This window comes from Schistocerca gregaria, chromosome 2 (assembly GCF_023897955.1).
Source record: "Schistocerca gregaria isolate iqSchGreg1 chromosome 2, iqSchGreg1.2, whole genome shotgun sequence".
Lineage (NCBI taxonomy): Eukaryota > Metazoa > Arthropoda > Insecta > Orthoptera > Acrididae > Schistocerca > Schistocerca gregaria.
Genome location: NC_064921.1, coordinates 436,483,348 through 436,507,607, shown reverse-complemented (window position 1 = coordinate 436,507,607; position 24,260 = coordinate 436,483,348). Strand labels below are relative to the sequence as shown.

The window sequence follows — 24,260 nt, the reverse complement described above, 5'->3', positions numbered from 1 at the left end:
TCGCTTCTTGTTGTGAGATTTTGCCTAACCTTTTTCGTTTTTTTTTTTTTTTCTGAAATTTGATGTCTTATAAATTGTGTTAGCTGTCCAATGTCTATTCTCAGTTTTTCTATTCTGATCTGTAGCCTGTGTTGCCATGCTGGTTTTGTGGGTTTCTTCTGTGTGTTGGTTGGTTCTGATCTCTGCCTCGTGTGTATATTTAGTGTATTGAGTGCTCCTAAATAAACCAGTAGTTGTAACTCTTCCATAATTGTGTTTTCATTTATTTAGGTGTGTATGATTGTGTTGATATTTTTTATTGTTGTTTCGACTTGTAGGTTATTTGGCGGTCTATGCAAGAATGGTCTAATGTCTGTATTTGTGTCTTTGTATTCTATATATGTCAGCTGAAATTTTACTTCTATATCTAACATGTGTGTCACTTCGTGTTCTATTTGTACTTGTTCTGGTGGCAGTCTTAAGATTTTGTTTGCGTCTGACTGTTTAATTGATGTGTGTTGTTCTTTGTTTGTTTGCTCTGGGATGTTTGAGTCCATTACTGTATTTTCTTCTTCTTATGATTGCACATTATTTTGTTCCAGTATTTGTTGTACTTGTTGTTTGATGTTTTCTAATTCTGGCTGGGGTATACTGTTATTTTTTATTATTGCACGGATCTGATCAGCTAGTCGTTGTTCTGTTAAAAAATTTAATTCTGGGTATCTGGTAATAAATGTTGTGTATACTTGTGATCCGTATCCAGTTGTGTTGGTTCCTAGGTTTGTTGCTTGGTAATAACAGAACATGAGGTGTCAATTAACTTAATCTGACCATCTCATCCTCTGTCTTTGTTTTCCTTCTAGGGTGGTTGCAGGAAGCATATCTTGCAAAACACCTCTATTTGGATTTAAATCTTTTTCCAGTTGGCTAGCAGTGTCGTTACCATTGTGGGCGGGCATAGGGTTCAAGCGTCGTCCCCGACCATGACGGCGCTTGTCCGAGGGTTCTTTAGTTCTGTCCTGAACCAACTAATCACACTAAAAGGGGAGTTAGCCCTATTAGTGGTTTGTTCTTTTCGTCGCCTTTTACGACTGGCAGAACATACCGGAGGCCTTTCTTTTCCCGGGCCTCCACAGGGATTATTATTATTATTATTATTATTATTATTATTATTATTATTTAATGATCTGACACACTGCAAATGAATATATATGTGGACCACAGTGTCAATTACTGTTTTCTTTGCCATGAATTTCAAAATACAGAGATGATGCAAAACTTCTGATAATAAGTGTATTACCATATACACAGCTGGGTTGTGCAAATTCATTGTAACAAGATTGGTACTGCTCCACCTCCAACAGTGGGTCCTGTTATACTATAGCATTGTCATGGCATCAGTCTGATGCATCAGTAGCACATTAGAAGTGATGTAGTAACAGTTGTTAACTTGTTAATTATGGCTACAAGTTCTCATTATCACTCATACATAGCAAAGAAAAACCTAAAATTATTAAAGAACCAGAGAACATTGAAAACTTTGCAATGAGAAGAAAGTGTAATGTGAGGGGGGAAGGGGGGGGGGGCGCTTGTACTTGCAGCTGCTGACAAAACAAATTGCGGCCTCAAGAAATGAACAGTAATCACTGGGCATTTTGTGGCCAAAAAGAAAAACATCTTGAACCTCAACAAAAGGCTCTGTGGTTATGTAGATGAGAAGCAACAACATGGATGTACAATGACTAAAAAAAGGTACCAAATAGAAGCATTGGTTTTAGCCAAATAACTAGGCATAAATGTTTATGCTTCATATCAAGATTTTTCAGTGAAAATGGATTAGGCTTCTGGAGGTAAACTGCCATTGCTTAATGGTTTCCAAGTGATTGCAAGGAAAAAATAATGAATTTTCATTGCTACAAGGTGAATTTTCGCCATGAAGATTCCTAAACATTATCACAAATTGTTAACAGGGGTTAAACATAAGTCTATTTTGAGATGCCACTTGACAACAACATGAACAAGAAAGAATGCATCATCATGATACAAACTGGCAGCAATGAGGAGAAAAGGTGTATAGTGATAATGTGTATAACTGGCAACAGCTGAAAGCTATCAACTACCGCCTTACATGTTATTTAAAAGGAAAACTATTCTAAAAATATCAATTAAATGCTTATTTGTGAGAGCATATATGAAGGGGTGGATGGATAATGACATTGAGGTTAACAAGGTGATGGATTTATATAACTTGTTGGTCCTGGACAGTTTCTACGGACACACAACTAAGGGAGTGTGAGACATGTTACAAAAAGGGAAAACTGACTTAGTCATTATTCTTGGAAAACCTAACATCCATCTCACAACCAGTAGATGTATTTATGGATTGGCTATTCAAAGCTGCATTTAAACAGCAAAACACAAGTTAATGCCAAGTGAAAAAAAAATCAAGTTGCTGAATTTTTCCCAGATGTGAAATGTGCATGGGGCTCCATCCCTCTACCATTGGTGGAAAAATCCTTCATATCTTTCATATCACAAATTCACTGGACAGAACCAAGGATGAAACTCTGTGGGAAGACGGACATGACGACAATGATTCTTCTGCTAGAAATGGTGATGAATAGAATCATAATATAAGAACAATTTTTTGTAAATAAAACACAAACTAAAGCCAATATTTCTCTTTTTGTTTTTTCTGTCTTAAAATTAGGGTGCACAGATTATTAAATGGCATGAATTACTTGCGTATATACAGTACACGGGGATCAGAGTACATGGCTGCTTCAATGATTCAGGGAGTGCACTCGAAGTATAAATATTGAAATCATTGAGTGATGACAGTGGTGGGTGAACCAAAACACATAGAATTAACATGGAATTAATGTGTTCATATTTTCATTTTTTGTTGCAGTCTAAGGGAAATAGAGGAGCTCCTTTGTAAAAGCACTAAGTTACAATAATGTGAATTGTAAGAAAGCATTATCAAATACATGGCATTCTACTACTTAAATGGCCCTGTGCTGTGCTTCAGCATAATTTACAGCAGATAATAAAAGCCTCTATATAACATACATATAGTTGAAGTCTTGGTTGGATGACAGGCACATTAACAAAACTGGAAACATTGCTGAGCTCTGCAAAAAAGCCCTCCTACGGAGCTAACTAATATAACAAAAACACACTTCTACATAGTTCTTACTGAAAGCTCAGTGAGATCTCTAATCTCGATTGCATGCCTGTCAACCTCTCAACACCACAACTACTTGGAAGTGGGAAACTTTACTTTTTCTGTTGTTTATATCCCATCCTATCCTTTCTAGCATTGTATTTCTGAAATGCTGGCTGTATACAGTATATGTCTTACATGTAACAAAATTCATACATACTAACTGGGAATTAAATTCTATAAAATTTTGTTTGCTTTTACAAGAAAATGACATCTTCAGAGTGCCAAAACATGGACCTAAACACCAAACAGAAAAGATAACTTTAGTAACCTCCCAAAAATACCAGTGGAACACATGAACGCATTGGTACGCATAACATCACCCATGTCCATTGAGTGTGTCTCTGGTGGGGAAGCCACTGATATTACAGCTGGTCACATAGAGATCGATAATGAGTCAGTATAAGTCTTCCCAGCAACTGGTTAACCCTCAGTTTTTCCTCTGTTAGCTGTTGTTACCATCTGTGAAGTGAGCTATAACCACTGCTATTATTTGCCTCGACTGGACTGGACTGGATCTGTTTTTGGATAATGCCTGCCATCCTTATTTATTTACTGCTTGACTAAAATGATGGTCCTATTAACTATTCTCCATGAGCTTGTGTGACATATATGTGTAGAATTTCTATTTCATGACCACATGGTTTACACCACTGTAAGACTTATTTGGAACTGTGTTGAATACTGTAATTTCAATATGCAAGCATAATCAAGTAGTTATGGATGGATTTACATTAATTTTACTCATGAAGTACTGTTATTTGGTTTGTGGACAAATGAACAATTAAATCAAATCTAATTTTGCATTTCAATAAATGTTTGTTTGCCCTAAAGTGAGGGTTACAATAATACTAACATATCTAACATATGCAGCTCTACCACAGCATCTGCTTTAATCTGAAAGGAGCATAAAAGAGTTTCCTCATTTTCAGTGTTTTGAAAATATATGCTTCAGATCTACACAAATGCAACTCACAAACATGAGCACAGTCTCTGACAGCTGGAGCCAGACAGTTTACTTCAAGATGTATATAAATATAAAATGGTCATTTCTAACAGTATAAACAAATCATACTTCAGATGGTGACCTTCAGCTCTCAACACATTTTTATGGGTGGGTGCATTTTCACAGGAAATGATGACTTTTTTCCTTTCACTGCCCAGGCATCTTCATGTGCAGTTTTACCCCATTTGGTGTTCAAGACTAGTGTAGTATTCAACAATTATTGTCTTATCATTTGAAATGCAACCAACAAACGAAATATGTTTTGTACCTGAGGAGACAAGGCCATATGCATTGCAATAAATGAATTCAGTCTCATCTTTCTAGTAAAGGGACACCAATTTACACTCACTTCTTTGGTTGCTGTTTAATATCTGCTGTGATGTGATTGACCTATGCATCATCTGCAGTGACAACCTGGCAGAGAACATTAGTTATATTCTTTTTGAAATGCTCCATACATTCAATTTTACCTTTAATTCTCGTCAGAATTTGACAAAAATGGTATTCACATTGCATAGAGCTTTAACAATGACTTCTTATGTGAGATGTACCACTCACTTTCAGTGAGAATTCTATGTTATTATCTATTTCACACATCTTTACTCACTGACTACTTGAGATGCTTCTGAATCTGGAGTGGAGAAAAGACAGACCAAGCAGCATATGGCAAAATGCCATATAAACATTTGGGATCACTCAGAAGTTATCCAACACTATTACAGAATGTCACCAACTGAGCAACACAGAATGTGGAAGAAAGTGAAGAAAATGCTGCAAGATGACACCACTGAATCTTCAGAGAGTCCTTGGTCCTAACCTGTGGTATTTGCAATGTACAGGGTAGCACAAGTTATCCCTGTGATGACTGTCAGTGACTGAACAAAATCACAAAGAAAGATGGCTGCACATTGTTGTACTTTGGGCACCCTTAATACTTGAAAGGAGCAAAGAACTTCTCAACTATGGACATACAGGGAGGCTTCTGGCAAACTGAGGTTGATGAGGCTGACCAAGAGAAGACCTCCTTCATAACGTCTAACAGGACTTTAAAATTCACCCATTTCAGCTTTGTAATACTCTAGACACCTTCAGACGCATGATGGACAACCTGCTTCAATGCTGGTACTTAAAATGACAACATAGGTTTGCTACCTGGATGACATTGCCACTTTTTGAAGGCATCTGAAGAACATCTAAGCTGCTTGGCAACTGTGTTGAAGCATGTTCAGACTGTAAGTATCTTGTCTATCTGAAAAGTGTGTCTTTGCCACCCAAGAAATAAATATCTTGGGTCATCCAGTGAATGGCAATGGAATCTCTCCCAATCCAGAGAAAATAAGAACAGTTACAGATTTTCTGACTTCTTGGCACATTTGTGATGTGAGACATTTTCTTGGAATACACTCATACCACCAGAAATTCAGAAAGAACTTCTGTATCAATGCATGTGCCTTGCAAGAACTACTGCATGGAGATGCCAAGCTTTCTTTGTCCTTAAGGAAGCACTAACATCTTCTCCAGTCCTAGCACTGTATGCCAATAATGTTGAGACAGAAATTCATACCAACACTAGTAGTTATGGAGTAAGTATAGTTCTAGTGCAAATTCAAGAAGGTGCTGAAATGGTGATAGCTTATGATTCCAGAGAACTTCACAAGTCCAAGATAAACTACTCTACAAATGAGATAGAGTGCTTCGCATTTGGATGGACCATCAATGAGTTCCAGCCATATGTATTTGGCCAACCATTCACTGTTGTGCCAGACCACCAGTCTCTACATTGGCTGACTAGCCTGAGGAACCCATCAGGTCAACTGGTAAGATGGACAATGAGGTTTCAGGAATATATCACAATGATATAAAAATGGGGGTGCAAACACAAGGATGCCAACCACCTTTCAAGAAATCCTTTGGCACAATGCAGCAGCATGAATCAAATCTCAGTCATTTCTGCATTAAGTGACATTGTTGTTGAACAGAGAGAAGAGCCAGCACTGCTGAAAACCATAGAAACCTTTTAAAAGGAAGGAATTGATTGAAGGATAATTACAATCAATAAACAGAGCACTGTGTAAGAGAAACTATGATGCAATGGAGTGGAAATGGTTGTTCATCATCCCAGATACTCTATGGCCATGATGGTACATCTTATCATCTGGGATTTGTGGAGACTCTAGACAGAATCAGCTGCAGGTATCACTGGCCAGGTCTCTACAGATCTATCAGACAATATGTGGCCCACTGTAAGGAATGCCAATGACAGTAGCATGGGGTGCAATTACATCTGGGGCGTCTGGTATCAATTTTGCCTGGAGCAGTGCCATTCCACCAAGCTAGAATCGATATCTTGGGGAGGTTCCAAAAGTCAACAAACAGGAATCAATGGATACTACCTTTGCTGCTAGCTGTCACCAAACCTGTGCAAACTGCTCAAACTCCAGAAATTGCAAAGTTCCTTCTAGAAGTCACTTCTGAAATGTGGACCATCCCATGTGATGATCTCTGCTTATGGAAAAGTTTTACAGTCATGACTAGTATCAGAGGTAGTTTCATATTGTGACTTAGCCACAGGATAACAACTGCATAATGCCACAGATTGCTTTACTAAGACATTGTCAGATATGCCCTTGTTGATGTTGTACCAAGAAATTGGTATATAATAATGTCCATGTGACATTTGAATACAAGACAGTGATGCAACACACTATAGGCTTTACACAGTTCTTTTTTCTCCATGAAGACAAAATGACAATGAATACACTGTTCCCATTTCAAACAGATGGTACCAATGATGACTGTGTGAAACACGTCAACATCAGGACTAAAGCAAGACAAATGGCATTATAATTCCAAGCACCAGCCAATGAAATACAGCCACGGAGTCTAATTATGGATTTCTCCACCTGTGCAGAAAGCGAGAGCGTCTGAAAAATTCCTAAGCTCTACTTTGGGCCATGTCATATACTTCGTCATATGTTGTATGTCAGATGTGTAGTCAATGATTATGAGCCTTCATCAAGAAAAAAAAGCACATCGACATCATCCATATCTTCAGGATGAAGCTCTACTAACATCCAGAAGAGCAGTTTGTGGTGGAAGGTTCAAGGTAACTGAAGGCCCATGATTGTGAACTTGCAATGAGAGTAGTTACCTGTGACATTCATCACAATGAATATGACGTAACAACACAACCAGAGAGCAAGGATTTGCCAGTGCAGCCAAACAGAGGACCACTGACAAGATTTAAATCAAGGATGCAATAGTAGTCCCTGATGAGAACTTCTGAAACAGCAAATCACTGTCCCTCTAGGAGAGGGACCAATGCAATGATCTATGGTAGATGCGGCATGGCATAATGGTAAGTGTTGGTGGTTGGTGTGCTGCAGTTCACTAATTCAAACTCAACTTTTGACAATTATTTTTTATTTAATATTGTCATTTCTGAAATGTTTTTGAAATGTCTCATGTTTGTAATGTTTGTGTGTTCTTGAATATTCAGTGCCTTTATAAGTACCAGCGTTTTGGAATATTCATTGTTTGAATAAATAGTTGCACTCTCCATAACAGAATCCAGTTCTGTTCTAGACGTGTATTGGTGTGTGTAATAAATGTGCTTTCTGTGTTAAGTGTTGTACTTCAATGACGGCCCTGCCTTCAGATTTGGTCTTGGTTGTGGTTCCAACATGACAATGGATACAAGCATAATAAAAAAATTTCATTGTATCACTGCCATCTAAGAACTACAGCAAAAACATTTTTACCTTGCCTTCTTAATGTACTCATTGTCTCCCTTGACATTCCTGAAGAGCTGTATTTATCTTTGGGGTTTATGTAATAAAATGTGAGAGTATTTCATCATTATTATAGAGATAGGAGGACATTTAATATTGCAGGGGAAAGTTACAATATGCCATGAAGAATATATGTTGTGGTGGATGTCAGTGAAAAAATGAGATAGTCATGGAACATAACAATAACAAATTAACTGAAGAAAAAAAGGTATCTGAGTCTGTGTTTGGTTTTCCATTTAGGTTACAATGGACTTCCTGACTGATAAGGGCTCTGATGGGTACAAGAGACACAGTGGCCCACGGAATGTTGGTGTGAGTTTCTACAACAAGAGATGTGATGGAAAAGAATCTTTGTCCATAGTGACAGCTATAACAGGTAATAAAATTATCCTTTTTGGTTTTTAACTTCTGTATATTTGCTAAAATTTGCTTAACATGTCTTTTGTTTGTAATAAAAATGTAAAAATGACTTTCAACTATGTCACAGATGAAATACAGGTTTTCTGCTGCAGTTAATAACCTATGAAAATATTTAAGTATTTCTATCAAATTTTCTTCCATCAATAAGTTTTGTAGAAATCAATGAAGACAACAAAATATATTAACTGAATTCTTTATTTAATGTTTATATTCACTATGTAATTCTAAATATCTATAATGTCTGGCCCTTATCACATGTAAATGTGCAGATTTTGTCTATAAATTTATATGAACAAAAATAATCTGTATGTTCCTTGAGTGAGCCTAAATTCTGTAACTTTATCCTGCTGGTCTTTATGTCAAAAATATGTGGGAATAATAATAAATCTCTTGAGCCACCTCAGAGGGAAAATGCAGAGTAATTTGGTTTATGCTATGCAAAACTATTGTTTTGGCATTCACCTTGGGAGTTTTTAAATTATGGATGAGGCATTTTGAATGTTCTAAGAGATCACATGATATTCATGTAAATCTGCAAATATGAAAATTCCACACAAGACGCAACAAACAAAAATGACTAAAGACAAACACTGTCTCACTTCTCTGTGATGGAAGGCACATGGATGCACATAACAGTTCAACAGCTCAGAGAATAACTGAAGTGGTCAGGTGATGTACTACCAGTACTTTGTAAAGTGTATTTGTGCATAGCTCTTTATACAGATGCCATTGACATATCAATGTGAAGGGCTGACTGGTGCAACAATTTCTCAGACTTGCTTCAAATATAAACCTAACTCATGTACTTCAGGTAAATAATTTATTACACCTGAGTCCAACACAAGCAGTTGCATTGTATGGGAAAAGACCTATATTTTGCCTTTCTCAGGCAAAACACTTTTACCTGTTTCTTAGAAAAATTCTAAGAATGAAAACAAAATTTATATCAATAAAATGTCATCTTCTATCATTATTTCTGTAGCTGCTCAATTGAAAAGGTATGTTTGAATTTATTCTATTAATATCTGGGTATATGTGAGAAAATGGGTGTGGTCATCATTTTATTATTCTGGAAGTGGTGCAGTTTGAGTAGACCTAGTCTGCTGTCTTCTTTTAGTAGCAATATAGTCTAAATTCACATTGGTTTTGCTGTCTATTGGTCTTTTTAGTTTTTGCCATAAACTGTTGATAATAAAACCGTGGCTTTGTTCCTCTTAGTGACATTTCACCATGCAAAAATTGACTTCAAACCCAAAGAGACATGATTTGATTGTTCTGGTTTTATTTGTTATAAAATTGCAGAGTTCTCTGAAAGAATGCTAGATCTCTTCAATAATGACCCACCAACATTGTAAGAATACAGAGACAGTTGTTGACAAATTCTTGGTGAAAATTCTGAATTCTGCTCCCATAGCTACTTCCAATGAATCAGACACAGCAATATAAATGGCAGCTAGTAGGTAATGGGGTGTAGGTATTGCAGAATATTGACTCATTTACAGAAACAGAAAAAAACTTCTTTTCAGTCTGGCTTTTGTGAAAGAGTGTCCATGGGAAAAGCAAAGCAAGATGCCACAAATGAAGTCCTGACTTATCTAAACAAAAAACATTATCCTATTGGTTAAATCCATACTGAGGTGAATCTGTGTCCTGACAGGTCTGCCAAAGGTGTGTCCCTTAACATCCTGCTGTCCCCACAAACCTTGTCAAAGTTACTTATTTGCAGTGGTTTTATTGATATATTTAGCAAATATTATAATCTTGTAAATAAGTTTAATAAAAATGAAACATAGCAAAACTGAATGTGCAGTGAGATTTGATACAAGAACTGCCTGGATTAAACATTTCGTATAGTGAATAGCAAAACAAATTGTGACTGACAATGCTTTGCCATGTTTCAGAGTTTTTTCACATTAGAATAATAACAAAATGTCTAATAAATAAGTAACATAATTGGATAGATAAAAAATGTAGTCACCAGACAGTGACAGAACACAAATATAAAACAGGGATTTACTTATGCAAACTTTCAGAGCCTGTGGCTCCTTCTTCAAGCAGAAAGGTTGAAGGTGAAGGAAGAGGAGTGAAGGGAAAGGAACTGGAGACATTTAGGAAAAGGGGTAGAGTTTAGGGACTGCACTGAAATAGAGTTGAAAACCTGAGAGCTAAAAGTTGGAAGACAGGGTAATATGCAAGACAGAGATTACTGATAAAACATCATGTGTGAGTTAACAGAGTGAAAAGCTAAGTACATAGTACTTTTGTAATTTGTAATTTATTTGCATGAAACATGTAATTACATTCATAGCAAATGGTAGTACAATACAACAGTATACAATCTAATTTTGCTTTATAATAGTAACTTAAGAATGTAGTCCAAATTATTTGCATAATAATACTTTAGATTATAGTTTCTGCAGTAGGCTATAGAAGCACTCCTCAATGATCCATGATTTTAGATGTTTTTTGAATGTCACTCCAGTTATTACCTTCAGTTCATTTGGCAGTGCATTGAAATATTTTGCTCCATTAATATATGGACTGTTTGCTGTTTTTTTCAGTCTTCTGTGTATCATATGGTAATTTTGTACTTGTCTAGTATAGCAATCATTGTAGCACTAGTTATCACCTCTGGAGTTCTGAGAAACTGGTGTCTGGAGGAAGAATCCACATGATGTGTGTGGTGAAACAGGCATGAGAGGTCATGACTGTCATATTGTAGAGTATGCTATGCAAAAGGATTTGTGTGTTACTGACATACACCCTCTGCCTGTGCCCATTCATCCTAATTGATTACTTGGTGACAGACATGCTGATGTAAAAGGCCGAACAGTGTTTATGTATTAGCTGGTATATGACATATGTCATTTCACAATTAGCTCTCCCTCTGATAGTATAAGTTTTGCCAGTTACAGAACTGGTATAGGTGGTGGTAGGAGGGTGCATAGGGAGGAGTCTTGTAGCAGAGATGGTTATAGAGGCAGGGGCCATAGGGTAGGGAGATGGGTGCAGAAGAAGCATAGGGTCTGAAAAGGATGTTGCAGAGATTGGGAGGGCGATGAAAAGCTATTATAGATGTGGTGGGAAAAATCTCAGACAGAATGGATGTCATTTCAGGGCATGATTTTAGGAAGTTGTGGCCTTGTTAAAGTAGCCAGTTAATAATTGAAGAACAGGATAAAATTTAGTGACAAGCGGTGTGTTCAAAAGTTGTTTCTTGGAGGGGTCAGCAATATCAGGATTAAATGTTATGGCCCAGGAAAACTGTTTTTGGACTAAGCTGGTGGGGTAATTATGTCCAGTGAAAGCTGAGTTGAGAATGGTGGTGTATGGCTATAAGGAATTAGCATATGAACAAACACACACATCAAAAAATTTTTGCATCACCTCAGTTCTGAGAGTTCTGGAACCTGTAAAAAAATTGGAGTAGAAATCAACATAAACATCCTTTCCACCCTGTTTATTGCTCATGAAAACCACTACTGCATGTTGTACCACCATACAATGAGACCTTCAAAGGTGGTGGTCCAGATTGCTGTACACACTGGTACCTCTAATACCCAAAAGCACATCCTCTTCCATTGTATTCATCATGGCATACTATTCACAAGTTCATCAAGTCATTGTTGGTCCAGATTGTCCCACTCCTCAACTGTGATTCAGTGTAGATCCCTCAGAGTGGTTGGAGCATCATGTCATCCATAAACAACCCTTTTCAGTCTGTCCCAACCATGTTCGATATGGTTCATGTGTGGAGAACATGCTGGCCACTCTGATTAAGCGATTTCATTATCCTGAAGAAAATCATTCACAAGATGTGCATGGTGGAGGTGCAAATTGTTGACCACGAAGACAAATGCCTCGCCAATTTGGTGCTGATACAATTGCACTATCGGCATTCACGCATCGTAAAGCCATTATGGCACCTTCCATGATCACCAGCAGCATATGTTAGCCCCCACATAATGCCACCCCAAACATCAGGGAACCTCCACCTTGCTGCATTCGCTGGACAATTTGTCTAAGGTGTTCAGCCTGACAGGATTGCCTCCAAACACATCTCCAACAATTGCCTGGTTAATGGCATATGTGACACTCATCGGTGAAGAGAATGTGGTGCCAATCCTGAGCGGTTCGTTCAGCATGTTGTTGGGCCCATCTGTACCACACTGCATGGTGTCATCGTCCCAAAGATGGACCTTGCCAGGGACGGCGGAAGTGAAGTTGCACATCATGCAGCCTATTATGCACAGTTTGAGTCCTAACACAACATCCCGTGGCTGCACAAAAAGCATTATTCAACATTGTGGCGTTGCTGTCAGGGTTCCTCTGAGCCATAATCCATAGGTAGTGATCACCCACTGTAGTCGTAGCCCTTGGACAGCCTGAGTGAGGCATGTCATCGACAGTTCCTGTCTCTCTGTCTCTCCTCCATGTCCAAATAACATCACTCTGGTTCACCCAGAGATGCCTGGACGCTTCTCTTGTTGAGAGCCCTTCCTGGCACAAAGCAACAATGCGGGCACGATCAAACCATGTTATTGACCATCTAGGCATGGTTGAACTACAGACAACCTCCTTCCTGGTGGTATGACTGGAACTGATCGGCTGTCGGACCCCATTCAAATAATAGGCACCTTGCGTGTACTGCAGTCTTGGTACTAATGAGGTCAGTGACACACCACCTGGGGTAACATAGAGGAGGCTGTTCGTGAGTGGTTGTTTACATATTTGGGTGGGCTCAGTGACATCTCTGTACAGTGTCTGTGATACAATATCCACAGTCAACATCTATATTGAGGAGTTCTGGGAACCAGGGTGATGCAGAACTTTTTTTGATGTGTGTATGTTTGCCATAAATGCCAAGGCTGTGTGGGAGGGAATGTTTGACATGGAAAGGTGGCAACTGTCGGATTAGATTAGATTAATACTTGTTCCATAGATCATGAATACGACACTTCGTAATGATGTGGAACGTGTCAGGTTAATAAAAGATGTCTGTACAAGAAATTACATTACACAAAATATTGCATGACACTAATGATTAAGTTTTTTTTTTTTTTTTTTTTTTTTTTTTTTTTTTTTTTTTTTTTACTTAGTTTATATCTAAAAATTCAGCCAATGAGTAGAAGGAGTTGTCATCTAGAAATTCTTTTAATTTATTTTTAAATGTTAGTTGGCTATCTGTCAGGCTTTTGATGCTGTTTGGTAGGTGCCCAAAGACTTTTGTGGCAGCATAATTTACCCCTTTCTGTGCCAAAGTCAGATTTAACCCTGCATAGTGAAGATCATCCTTTCTCCTGGTGTTATAGGTATGCACACTGCTATTACTTTTGAATTGGGTTGGATTATTATCAACAAATTTCATAAGGGAATATATATACTGTGAGGTTACTGTGAGGATCCCTAGATCCGTAAATAGATGTCTGCAGGATGACCATGGGTGGGCTCCAGCAATTATTCTGATTACACGTTTTTGTGCAATGAATACTTTTCTACTCAACGATGAATTACCCCAGAATATGATGCCATACGAAAGCAGTGAATGAAAGTAGGCATAGTAAGCTAATTTACTGAGATTCTTATCACCAAAATTTGCAATAACCCTAATAGCATACGTATCTGAACTCAGACGTTTCAGCAGACCATCAATGTGTTGCTTCCAGTTTAACCTCTCATCAATGGACACACCTAAAAATTTTGAAAATTCTACCTTAGCTACAGACTTCTGTTCAAATTCTATATTTATTACTGGAGTTGTGCCATTTACTGTACGGAACTGTATATACTGTGTTTTATCAAAATTTAAAGAGAGTCCGTTTGCTGAGAACCACTTAATAATTTTGTGAAAAACATCATTTACAATTACATCACTTAGTTCTTGGTTTTTAGATGTTATTACTATACTTGTATCATCAGCAAAAAGAACTAACTTTGCATCTTCATCAATGTGGAATGGTAAGTCATTAATGTATATCAAGAACAGTAAAGGACCTAAGACCGAACCCTGTGGGACCCCGTGCTTGATAGCACCCCAGTTTGAGGAATCAGCTGTTGTTTTAACATTACACGAACCACTTATTTCAACTTTCTGCATTCTTCCAGTTAAGTATGAATTAAACCATTTGTGCACTGCCCCACTCAAACCATAATGATTTAGCTTATCTAAAAGAATTCCATGATTTACACAATCAAAGGCCTTTGAGAGATCACAAAAAATACCAATGGGTGATGTCCGGTTATTCAGAGCATTTAATATTTGATCAGTGAAAGCATATATAGCATTTTCTGTTGAAAAGCCTTTCTGAAAACCAAACTGACATTTTGTTAGTACTTTATTTTTACAAATATGGGAGGCTACTCTTGAATACATTACTTTCTCAAAAATTTTTGATAGAGCTGTCAGAAGAGAGATTGGGCAGTAGTTGTTGACATCCGATGTATCCCCCTTTTTATGCAATGGTTTTACAATGGCATATTTCAGTCTATCAGGGAAAACACTCTGCTCCAAAGAGCTATTACATATGTGGCTGAGAATCCTACTTATTTGTGGGGAACAAGCTTTAAGTACTTTGCTGGAAATGCCATCAATTCCGTAAGAGCTTTTACTTTTCAGTGAGTTTATTATTTTACTGATTTCAGAGGGAGAGGTTGGTGGAATTACAGTTGTTTCAAACTGCGCAGGTATGGCCTCTTCTATTAATAGCCTTGCCTCTTCTAGTGAAGAAAGTAAGTGCTGTTGTTTTTTAGTAGTTTAATGTTGACAGAAGTGTGTAGCTGGCCTTTGCTAATCATGAGATCAACATCAAGGAAAGTGGCATGGAACACAGAATGGGACAAAGTCAAATATAATGTGGTGAAGGTATTTAGAGATTCCAGAAATTTTAAGATGTCAGCCTCACCATTAATCCAATGTATCTAAACCATAGCAGGGGCTGAACACTTATGTATCTCAGGAAAGCTCCCACCAACTAACCCATGAAAATGTTGCTGTAGGAGGCACGCAAATTGAAAAAGAGAGAGAGGAAGAGAGAGAGAGAGAGAGAGAGAGAGAGAGAGAGAGAGAGATGTATACACACATGTGATAATCCCCTCCTCTCTCCTTCAAACCTCCTCTAGGTTACCACAGGTGATGTGTCACTGACCTCATTAGTACCAAGACTGCAGTACACACAAGGTGCCTATTTGCTTCCCCCACCCTGAGTGGAATGCATAAGTTCTAATTAATGTTCACAAACCTGCAGTCTTCTACATTTGTTGTCCCCTCTGCAGGAAACAGCCCATATGTCGTGAATCCATTATCTTGACGGAGTGATACATTCTTAGAAAACATGAGAAACTGCACAATTACATTCCACTTTAGAGTCTCAAATAATTTCCATTCTTCAATAAAATAATGAACTGCATATTTCTATAATTACTACCACACTGTTATCCAACTACATGTCCAAATAACCATACATTGCTAATAAAGTCTTAACGTTATGCCTGCCACAGCAAACAACATGTGTGTCATCCAGGACTGTCAGTCCATCTCTCACATTTACAAAACCATACATTGCTAATAAAATATTAACTGAAGCCGACCATGGCAGACAACATGTCTGTTCTCTGAGACAGCTGAACCCGCTCTTATCTTACAGCTGAACCACTTTTCCCACAACACAAGTTGTGAGCAATCTGAAGATTACCAAAGTGCCTCATCTGCCTTTCTGTTTAGTATTTGTTTATTATTCTGCTAGTTATTTATACTAATGAAATAGCAGAGTAATAGCATGCTATTGAGAGATGCTTTTATATGAGATGTAAGTAAACACAATGTTTTGTTTTTCTAATGTTAATAACAAATAATTATTATTTGGGCACACAACTTCCAAACACAGCAGCCAATCATGAAGAAGGACCACAATTTAGGTGGTTCTTATGATACTAGAACCAAACCAACCATCTGTCTTCAGTACCTCACACCACATTGCGTCACCTTCCTACTGCTGCCTCCTCAACTTCTGTAAGAAGTGCTTCCAGTAGCTGAATATAATGGCTGTAAAGCCATAAATATTATACATCCTACTACTTCTCAAATTTCCAAAAATTTTGAGGTTCGTGCGAACAACAATCAATATTGGAAATAAGCAAATTTTTTATAAATTTTTCAGCTATCATCTCTCAAGAACCATACCAATCTACTATACTTGTAATTTGTTATTGTTTTTCAAAACCTGAATCTTCTTTATATTTTTCATTTTCAAATTATAAATTTTCCTTGAAGCCAGAAACTATAGGAACTCCAGGATGATTGGATTTGTGGATCTTAGGAAGAAGGTGATAGGAGTGTAGATGTGTATGCTTGGTATCAATTGTGACGGGGAAGGGGGGGGGGGGGGAGAGAAGTTCTATTGATTGAGGTGTTGAGGTATTAGTCCTTGTGAGGGACCTGAGATTTTAAGAAGGGACTGTAGGTCAATTTGAATCACAGGAATGGGATCTTGATGGTAAACACAGTATGTAGACGTGACAGACAGCTGTTGTAGACCTTCACTAACATGCTCCTGCTGGTCAAGTACCACAGCAGTAGATTCATTGTCTGCTAGGAGGATGATTATGGAGTCATGTTAGGGAACCAAAGCATGAAGTTCTGCAGATGAAAGATTAGGGTTTTGTTCTAGGGACCTTCAGAAGAGTTTTGATGCAATGCAGGATGTGAAGAATCCTTGGATGTATTGTAAAGGATGATTTTGAGATAGTGTTGGTTGACTTAGTTGGGGTAGTGGCCTGACCTGGTCAGTGCAGGGCTCAATGTCAGGTTTGCTGTTGTAAATGTTTTGGGGTTGGGTGGCAAAGCAATATTTCCAGTTGACGTCACATGTAAAGGAAAGTAGGTCTTCCCACAAAGCTGTGTGATTACAGCGAAAAGTGAGGCCCTTAGATAACACAGATAATTTAGGAGGGGAGAGTGCTGTAGACAAGCGGTTGGAAACAATGTGCTGTTGTGACTACTTCTAGTGATTGGTCTGGGAGACAGTGGTCAGAATTTTGGCATATTAATAATGTTGGCCAAGCCCAGTTTGTTGGAGAGGAGTAGTAGTTGATGGTGTGGCTGTCTAGGGAGCTGCTGAGGGACAGGATTGGAAACACTACTATTGAGGTCGTTTAGGTGAAGGTGGGATAGGTTTTTATAGTTGAGTCTGGAATGTTGCTGCAGTTTGAAGTTTGCTTATTGGATGACACCATCCAGGAAAATATGAGGAGCAGATAACTGCAGGGTTTTGTAGAAGAAGGTAAGTCTGGTGGAGTGTAAGTTGCCAGATGAGGCATATAGGTCACAGATTAGCCAGGTAAGTGTGAGAGATTGCTATATTCGAAACTGTAAAAGACCCTGGTGTAGAGTAGAATTGTATTCACAAAAAGAGACTTTCAGTGATAGACTTTAGGAAGTAACTCAAAGGGACAAGCAGGTTTCAAGAAGCAGTATGTGGGATCTTAATTTTGATAGCGCAAAAGCATGTTTTTGAAAAGAATGGATGGAGTATGTGATGGGATTTTTTATTGTTTTTGTTAATTTGTGTCGATAATAAGTTCCAATGGAACAAAACTGCTGAGGTCTTTGATCCTTAGGCTTACACACTACTTAATCTAACTTAAACCAACTTACGCTAAGGACAACACACACACCCATGCCAGACGGACGGAGGAGTCAATCCTTCGATGGGGGCAGAGGGGGGGGGGGGGGGGGAGGGGGGGAGCCATGTGAATCATGACAAGGTGCCTCTGACCATGCGGCTGCCCCTCACATCTGTGATGGGATTCATTATGGCAAGAAAGGACAGTCTGGAGCATCCTAAATGGATGGAGTGACAAAAAAGTGAAACAGAATGTACAAAAATGGAAGAAAAGAAAGGAATAAATTCTGAAAAATCAGAGAAGCTTGTACAGAAATCATGATCACAGACAATCTGCGTGTGAGAAATTCTTGCCAGAAAAGTTATCTATATGATACAAAAAATGATTGGAAAAAAATCGATAGAGGAAGTAGTGAACAGAAATAAAAGTTTTAAAACTGGGCAAACAGGAAGAGAATGTCATAGGCAAAAATGTGAACTACTTTGCTTGGCAAATAAAGTAATGTAAGGTACACCAGTAAAGGTTTGGCAAAAAACAAATACACAAAAACATGAATCAATTACGTATAAACAAGGTAAGTGGGGGGTGGACAGGAAAATAGATGTCAATTTTGCAAATAAATTGGTGAAAAATGATTGGAAGAAGGGCCTGCAGTGTAGTGAGCCATAAACTAATAATAATATGCAAACTTGTAAATAACAATTGACCCACCTATGTGTACAGAAGTCAGTACTAGAAAAGATAGGGGGGGGGGGGCAGTGAAATGATGATTAGTCTGGGAGGCACATCATATGAAGTAGAAAACAGCTGACAGTTTCAAGACAGACGACAGCAAATATTGGCAAGAGGTTTGCACAAATAGTAATGATTACCACATGGGCTAATACAACAATGAAATCATTAATTTTTGACAACATAATTTAACTGGATGGATAGAAAAGTAGTCATTGAGTGGTGGCAGAGAACACACATATAATAAAGGTTTTAATTATTCAACTTTTTGGAGACAGTGATTCCTGTCAGAGACGTTGTAGGAAAAGAAGAGGAGTGAAGGAAAAGGAACTGGAGAGGTTTAGGAAAGGGTGCAGAGTTTGGAAAAATCACCTAGAACAATTGGTCATGGGAGACTTACTGGAATGGATGAGAAGGAAAGACCAATTGATGGGGACAGCACTGGATGAGATTTGAAACATGGAAAGCTTAAAAGTAGAAGAAAAGGTAATATGAAAGACAGAGATTACTGGGCTTGGCCAACATTATTAATATCCCACAGTCCTGACCACTGTCTCCCAGACCAATCACTAGAAGTAGTCACAACAGCACATTGTTTCCAACCGCTTATATACAGCACTCTCCCCTCCTAAATTATCTGTGTTATCTAAGGGCCTCACTTTTAGCTGTAATCACACTGCTTTGTGGAAATACCTACTTTCTTTTACATGTGATGTCAACTGGAAATATTGCTTTGCCACCAAACCCCAAAACATTTACAACAGCAAACCTGACATTGAGCCGTGCACTGACCAGGTCAGGCCACTACCCCAACTAAGTCAACCAACACTATCTCAAAATCATCCTTTACAATATATCCAAGGATTCTTCACATCCTTCATTACATCAAAACCCTTCTGCAGGCCCCTAGAACAAAACTCTAATCTTTCATCTGCAGAACTTCATGCTCTGTGTTCCCTAAAATCTGATGACTCCATAATCATCCTCCTAGCAGACAAAAAATCTACCACTGTGGTGCAAGAAGGAGCATGTTAGTGAAGGTCTACAACAGCTGTCTGACACCTTTACTTATAGCATCTGCCATCAAGATCCCATTCCAGTGATCCAAACTGACCTACATTCTCTCCTTAAAACCTCAGGCCCCTCACAAGGTCTAACACCTCAATCCACATAACTTCTTACCCGCCAAAACCCCCAAAACCGTGCACCGCCACCTTTTACCTTCTTCCTAAAATCCACAAATCCAATCATCCTGGCTTTCCTATAGTTGCTGGCTTCAAAGCACCCACCAAACATATAATTGTCTTAGTTTTTCAGCACTTGCAGCACATAGTACAAAGACTTCCCTCCTATATTAAGGACAACAACCATTTCCTAGGTCATAAGAAATACATGTCCATCTCACTCCCACTACATGCTACACTTGTCACCATTGAAGCCACCTCTTTCTATACCAACATCCCCCACATACATAGTCTGTCTGCTGCTGAACATGTTCTCTGTCAGTGTCCACTTGTTTCCAAACTTATGATGTCCTTCCTGCTCACCTTAATCAACTTAATGCTCACCAACAACTACTTCATCTTTGAGGGGGAGACATACAAAAAGTTCAGGGGTATGGCAATGGGGACCAGGATGGCTCCCTCCTATGCCAACCATTCATGGGTCACTTGGAGGGGGCTTTCCTGGGATGTACTGGTGTTCAGACCTTGGGTTTGGTTTAGCTAGATTGATGACATCTCTGCCATAGGGACTCATGGTGAGGCTGACCTCTTAAAATTCCTGGAATCTCTAAATATATTCTTTATTTCACATGGTCCTATTCCAAATCCCATTCCACTTTCCTTGATCTTGATCTCATCTTCACTGACACCAGCTACATACTTCTTTCTGACCACATTAAATCTACTAATAAACAATAGTACTTACATTCTGGTTGTTGCCATCCTTTCCATGTCACACATTCCCTCCTGTACAGCCTTGGCATTCATGGAAAACATACTTGTTTGAATCAACACCTTTACATTAGTACACATTAGCCTTCACTGGGTGTAGTTACACTGCCAGCCTATTTCAAAAGCCATTACATCAATTCTGGTACTTCTGATCCCTCCAAAAAAACAAATTCATAACACTTACTTGTCACTCAGTGCTATCCAGGTCTTGAATGTACTGAGTGACAATTATTGAACTATATGAAAAAGTAAATTGGTTACAAACTACAGTATGCACAATCTTTACTCAACATGGAAACGTCACTACACATATTTGGATTTAGGTTGAGACCTGTTTGATATGCCTGCCACCATTGGCAATGATATGGCGCAGATGAAGAGCAAATTTCTGTATGACATGCTGAAGTATCAGAACTTTGATGCTGTTGATAACCTCCTGAGTGGCTGTTTTTAGCTCAGAAATGGTTTTGAGGTTGTTGCTGCACACCTTGTCTTTAATATAGCCCCACAAAAAGGAGTCGCATGTTTTCAGATCCAGAGTATATGGTGGTCAATCAAGGCACATGGCAGTGGCCTCTGGGTACCCCAGAGCCAGAATGTGGTCCCCAAAGTGCTTGTCCAGGATATCAAACACTCTCCTGCTTTGATGGGGTCGAGCTCCATCTTGCATGAACCACATCTTATTGAAATTAGAGCCACATTGAATAATGGGGATGAAATCATCTTCCAAAACCTTCATGTGTCATTCGGTAGTCACCATGCCATCAAGGAATAGTGCACTAATTATTCCATGACTGGACATTGCACACAACACAGTCACCTGTTAGGGTGAAAAGACTTGTTGATTGTGAAATGCAGATTCCCAGTCACCCAAATGCACCAATTTTGCTTATTGAAGAAGCCATCAAAATATATGAGGGCTTCATCGCTAAACCAAACCATGCAACTCCCATCATGCCCTGTGGCTGACCATGCAGTTTTAGTGTTCTAACATGAACCATTCAGAAGTTAGGATGATTTTATTTCATATAGTTCAATAATTGTCACCCTGTATTAATCAGTTATTTTGACAAGACCATATCCTCCTAAAATCATGCCCTGAAAAGTGGTCCGTTCTGTCTGAGATTTTGGTCACCACACCTAGATTAGCTTTTCATTGCCCTCCCAATTTCTGCAATATCCTTGGCTGACCCTATGCTCTTTCTGCACCCATCTCCCTACTCTGTGGCTCTTATGCCCATGACCATATCCACTGAAAGACTTGCACTTTGCATACTCCTACCACTTCTACCAGTCCTGTAACTGGCAAAACACATACTATCAAAGGAAGAGCCACCTGTGAAATGACATATCTACCAGCTATTATGTAAACACCGTTCGGTCTTTTAAATCTACCGCAAAGTTACCAGTTAGGATGAATGGACATAGGCAGAGTGTCTATGCCGACAATGCACAAAATCCTGGTTCAGAGCTTGCTCTTCAACATGACAGTCATGACCTGTATGCTTGTTTCACCACACACACCATCTGGATTCTTCCTCCATACACTGGTTTCTCAGAGCTTTGCAGGTGGGAACTGGTGGTACAACAATTCCTTGGTTGTCACCACCCATATTGCCTTAATTTTCGTTAATTTCTTTGTCTCAGCATGTTTCACAGTAACTATTCCTTTCTTTACTTTGTTTTAGTTTTCTAAATCTTTCATTTTATGACCTGGCTATTTTCTGCAGTCCTCCTCCCACCTCTGTTACGTCCTATGCACTTAGTTTTTCGTTCTTATTAACTCAGTGTAATGTTTTAGCAGTAATCTCAGTCTTGTGTATTACCTTGTCTTCCACCTTTAACCTCTCTGGTAATCAAAAATTGTCTGGTACAGTCCCCAACAGTCAGTCGTTCCTTCTCTTCTGGTCCAGTATGCTTCCTTGACTCATTGCTCTGGATGACTTTTCCAATCTGTATCCCTTTTCCTGAACCTCTCCAGTTCCTTTCTCTTCCCCCCTCTTTCTTTCCCCTTCAACACTTCTGCCAGAAGTAGGGGTCACTGGCTCCGAAAGGTTGCGTAAGTAAAACCTTTTTTATATGTATGTGCTCCTGCCACTACTTGGTGAGTAGATTTTTTATCCATCCAATTACATTATATTATCAAAAACTGATTATTTTGATTGTTATAATACATAAGTAAGACCGACTTCCTGTGGACTCACAACATCAGATGCTAAACTACTGTAGCTGCTGAACAGTGATGAGACATACATTTATTTATAATGGTGTAGAACTTGGATTATAGGCAGAGAGCCCAGCATATCCCATAGTATTCTTAATCAGCCACAGACAGTACATTCTTGAATTCATTTTTATTTACACAGCAGATCATATCAACCAAAACTTGAGAGCAGCACAAGTACTGGCCACAGTGACAAGTAAATTACACATACCTTCCACATTTTTTGCTTGCTTCCTCCTCTGTTGACCTTAGCTCGCAAGCTGCAAAAATTGGAAAGTTTTGGCCACATTGTGTATTTGGTCCGGCACCTTCTGTTTGACCTTTGAGATGTTACAGTATGATACTGAATTAGCTGCTAGAACTTCATTATTGGATATAGCGAGCTGTGTAGGTGGCAGTTGTGTGAACAAAGTGCACTATTGACACATAAATCATGTTAGTAATAGACTACTGCTTGGCACAAGAAATTCCTTTAAGATGCTTTTTGGATGAGATGACACTGTAGAGATGACATTGTGACAACAGGATGCATTTACGGTCATGGGACGAGGAGTATGGCAACTTACCTCCCCCTGCCTAACATTCTTAAGCCTTCTTTTTTCTTAGGTTTTTTATGCTTCCCCTCACCCCCACCTCCATCCCCTTCTGTGTCTACATCATTGATGGAGACCACACTTCTGCCGCACCTAGGTATGGCCCTGTGCATGACAGCTCATTACCATATGCAACTTCACATGATAGCATGAAATACTGTTGTTTTCAGGTTAATTTGCATTTGTGGTTTGTTTTATTAAAAATTATTTCTTTATTAACAGTTATAATGAACTTTTATATCAGAAGTATACCTCCACCCAATTTGATCCCATTGGGGAATACCTTAAGACTAAATTGTTATACTCGATTTTTCCATTGGTGCTTGGCAGAACATAACAGTAATATTAAATGGAAAACACTTTCCTAACATCCTGTAAAATTCTATTATTTGGTCACAAACCGGCTTTCAGCTTCTTAGGCAATGATAAGGTGACAAGAGAATGTTGCAAACACAGATCAAGTGACATGCGAATTACACACACATTAAATATATGTAAAATATGAAAAAGACGGCATTTAGAGAATTTACAGGGAAAATTATTGCCTTTTTGTATCAAACAGAAATGTTTACATTTAACTAAAGATGAAAAATGAAATTTTCCATGTGGAGATTCATTTAATAGCTCATGAAAATTAAAGTTAAATTTAAAATTTTTAGTCCAGTATTTGTATAATTCAAACTTAATTTAACAGGAGGAAAAAGGAAACTGAC

General features: G+C 38.5%; 1 protein-coding gene across 1 annotated transcript in view; it reads left to right on the top strand.

Moving 5' to 3' along the window:
* LOC126325127 (hemolymph lipopolysaccharide-binding protein-like) overlaps positions 1-24,260 on the top strand; it is a 75,223-nt gene that overhangs the window by 4,372 nt on the left and 46,591 nt on the right. The window contains exon 2 of the mRNA XM_049995147.1: positions 8,243-8,378. Coding sequence (XP_049851104.1) covers positions 8,243-8,378 — 136 coding nt within the window. The remainder of the gene's footprint in view (positions 1-8,242; positions 8,379-24,260) is intronic.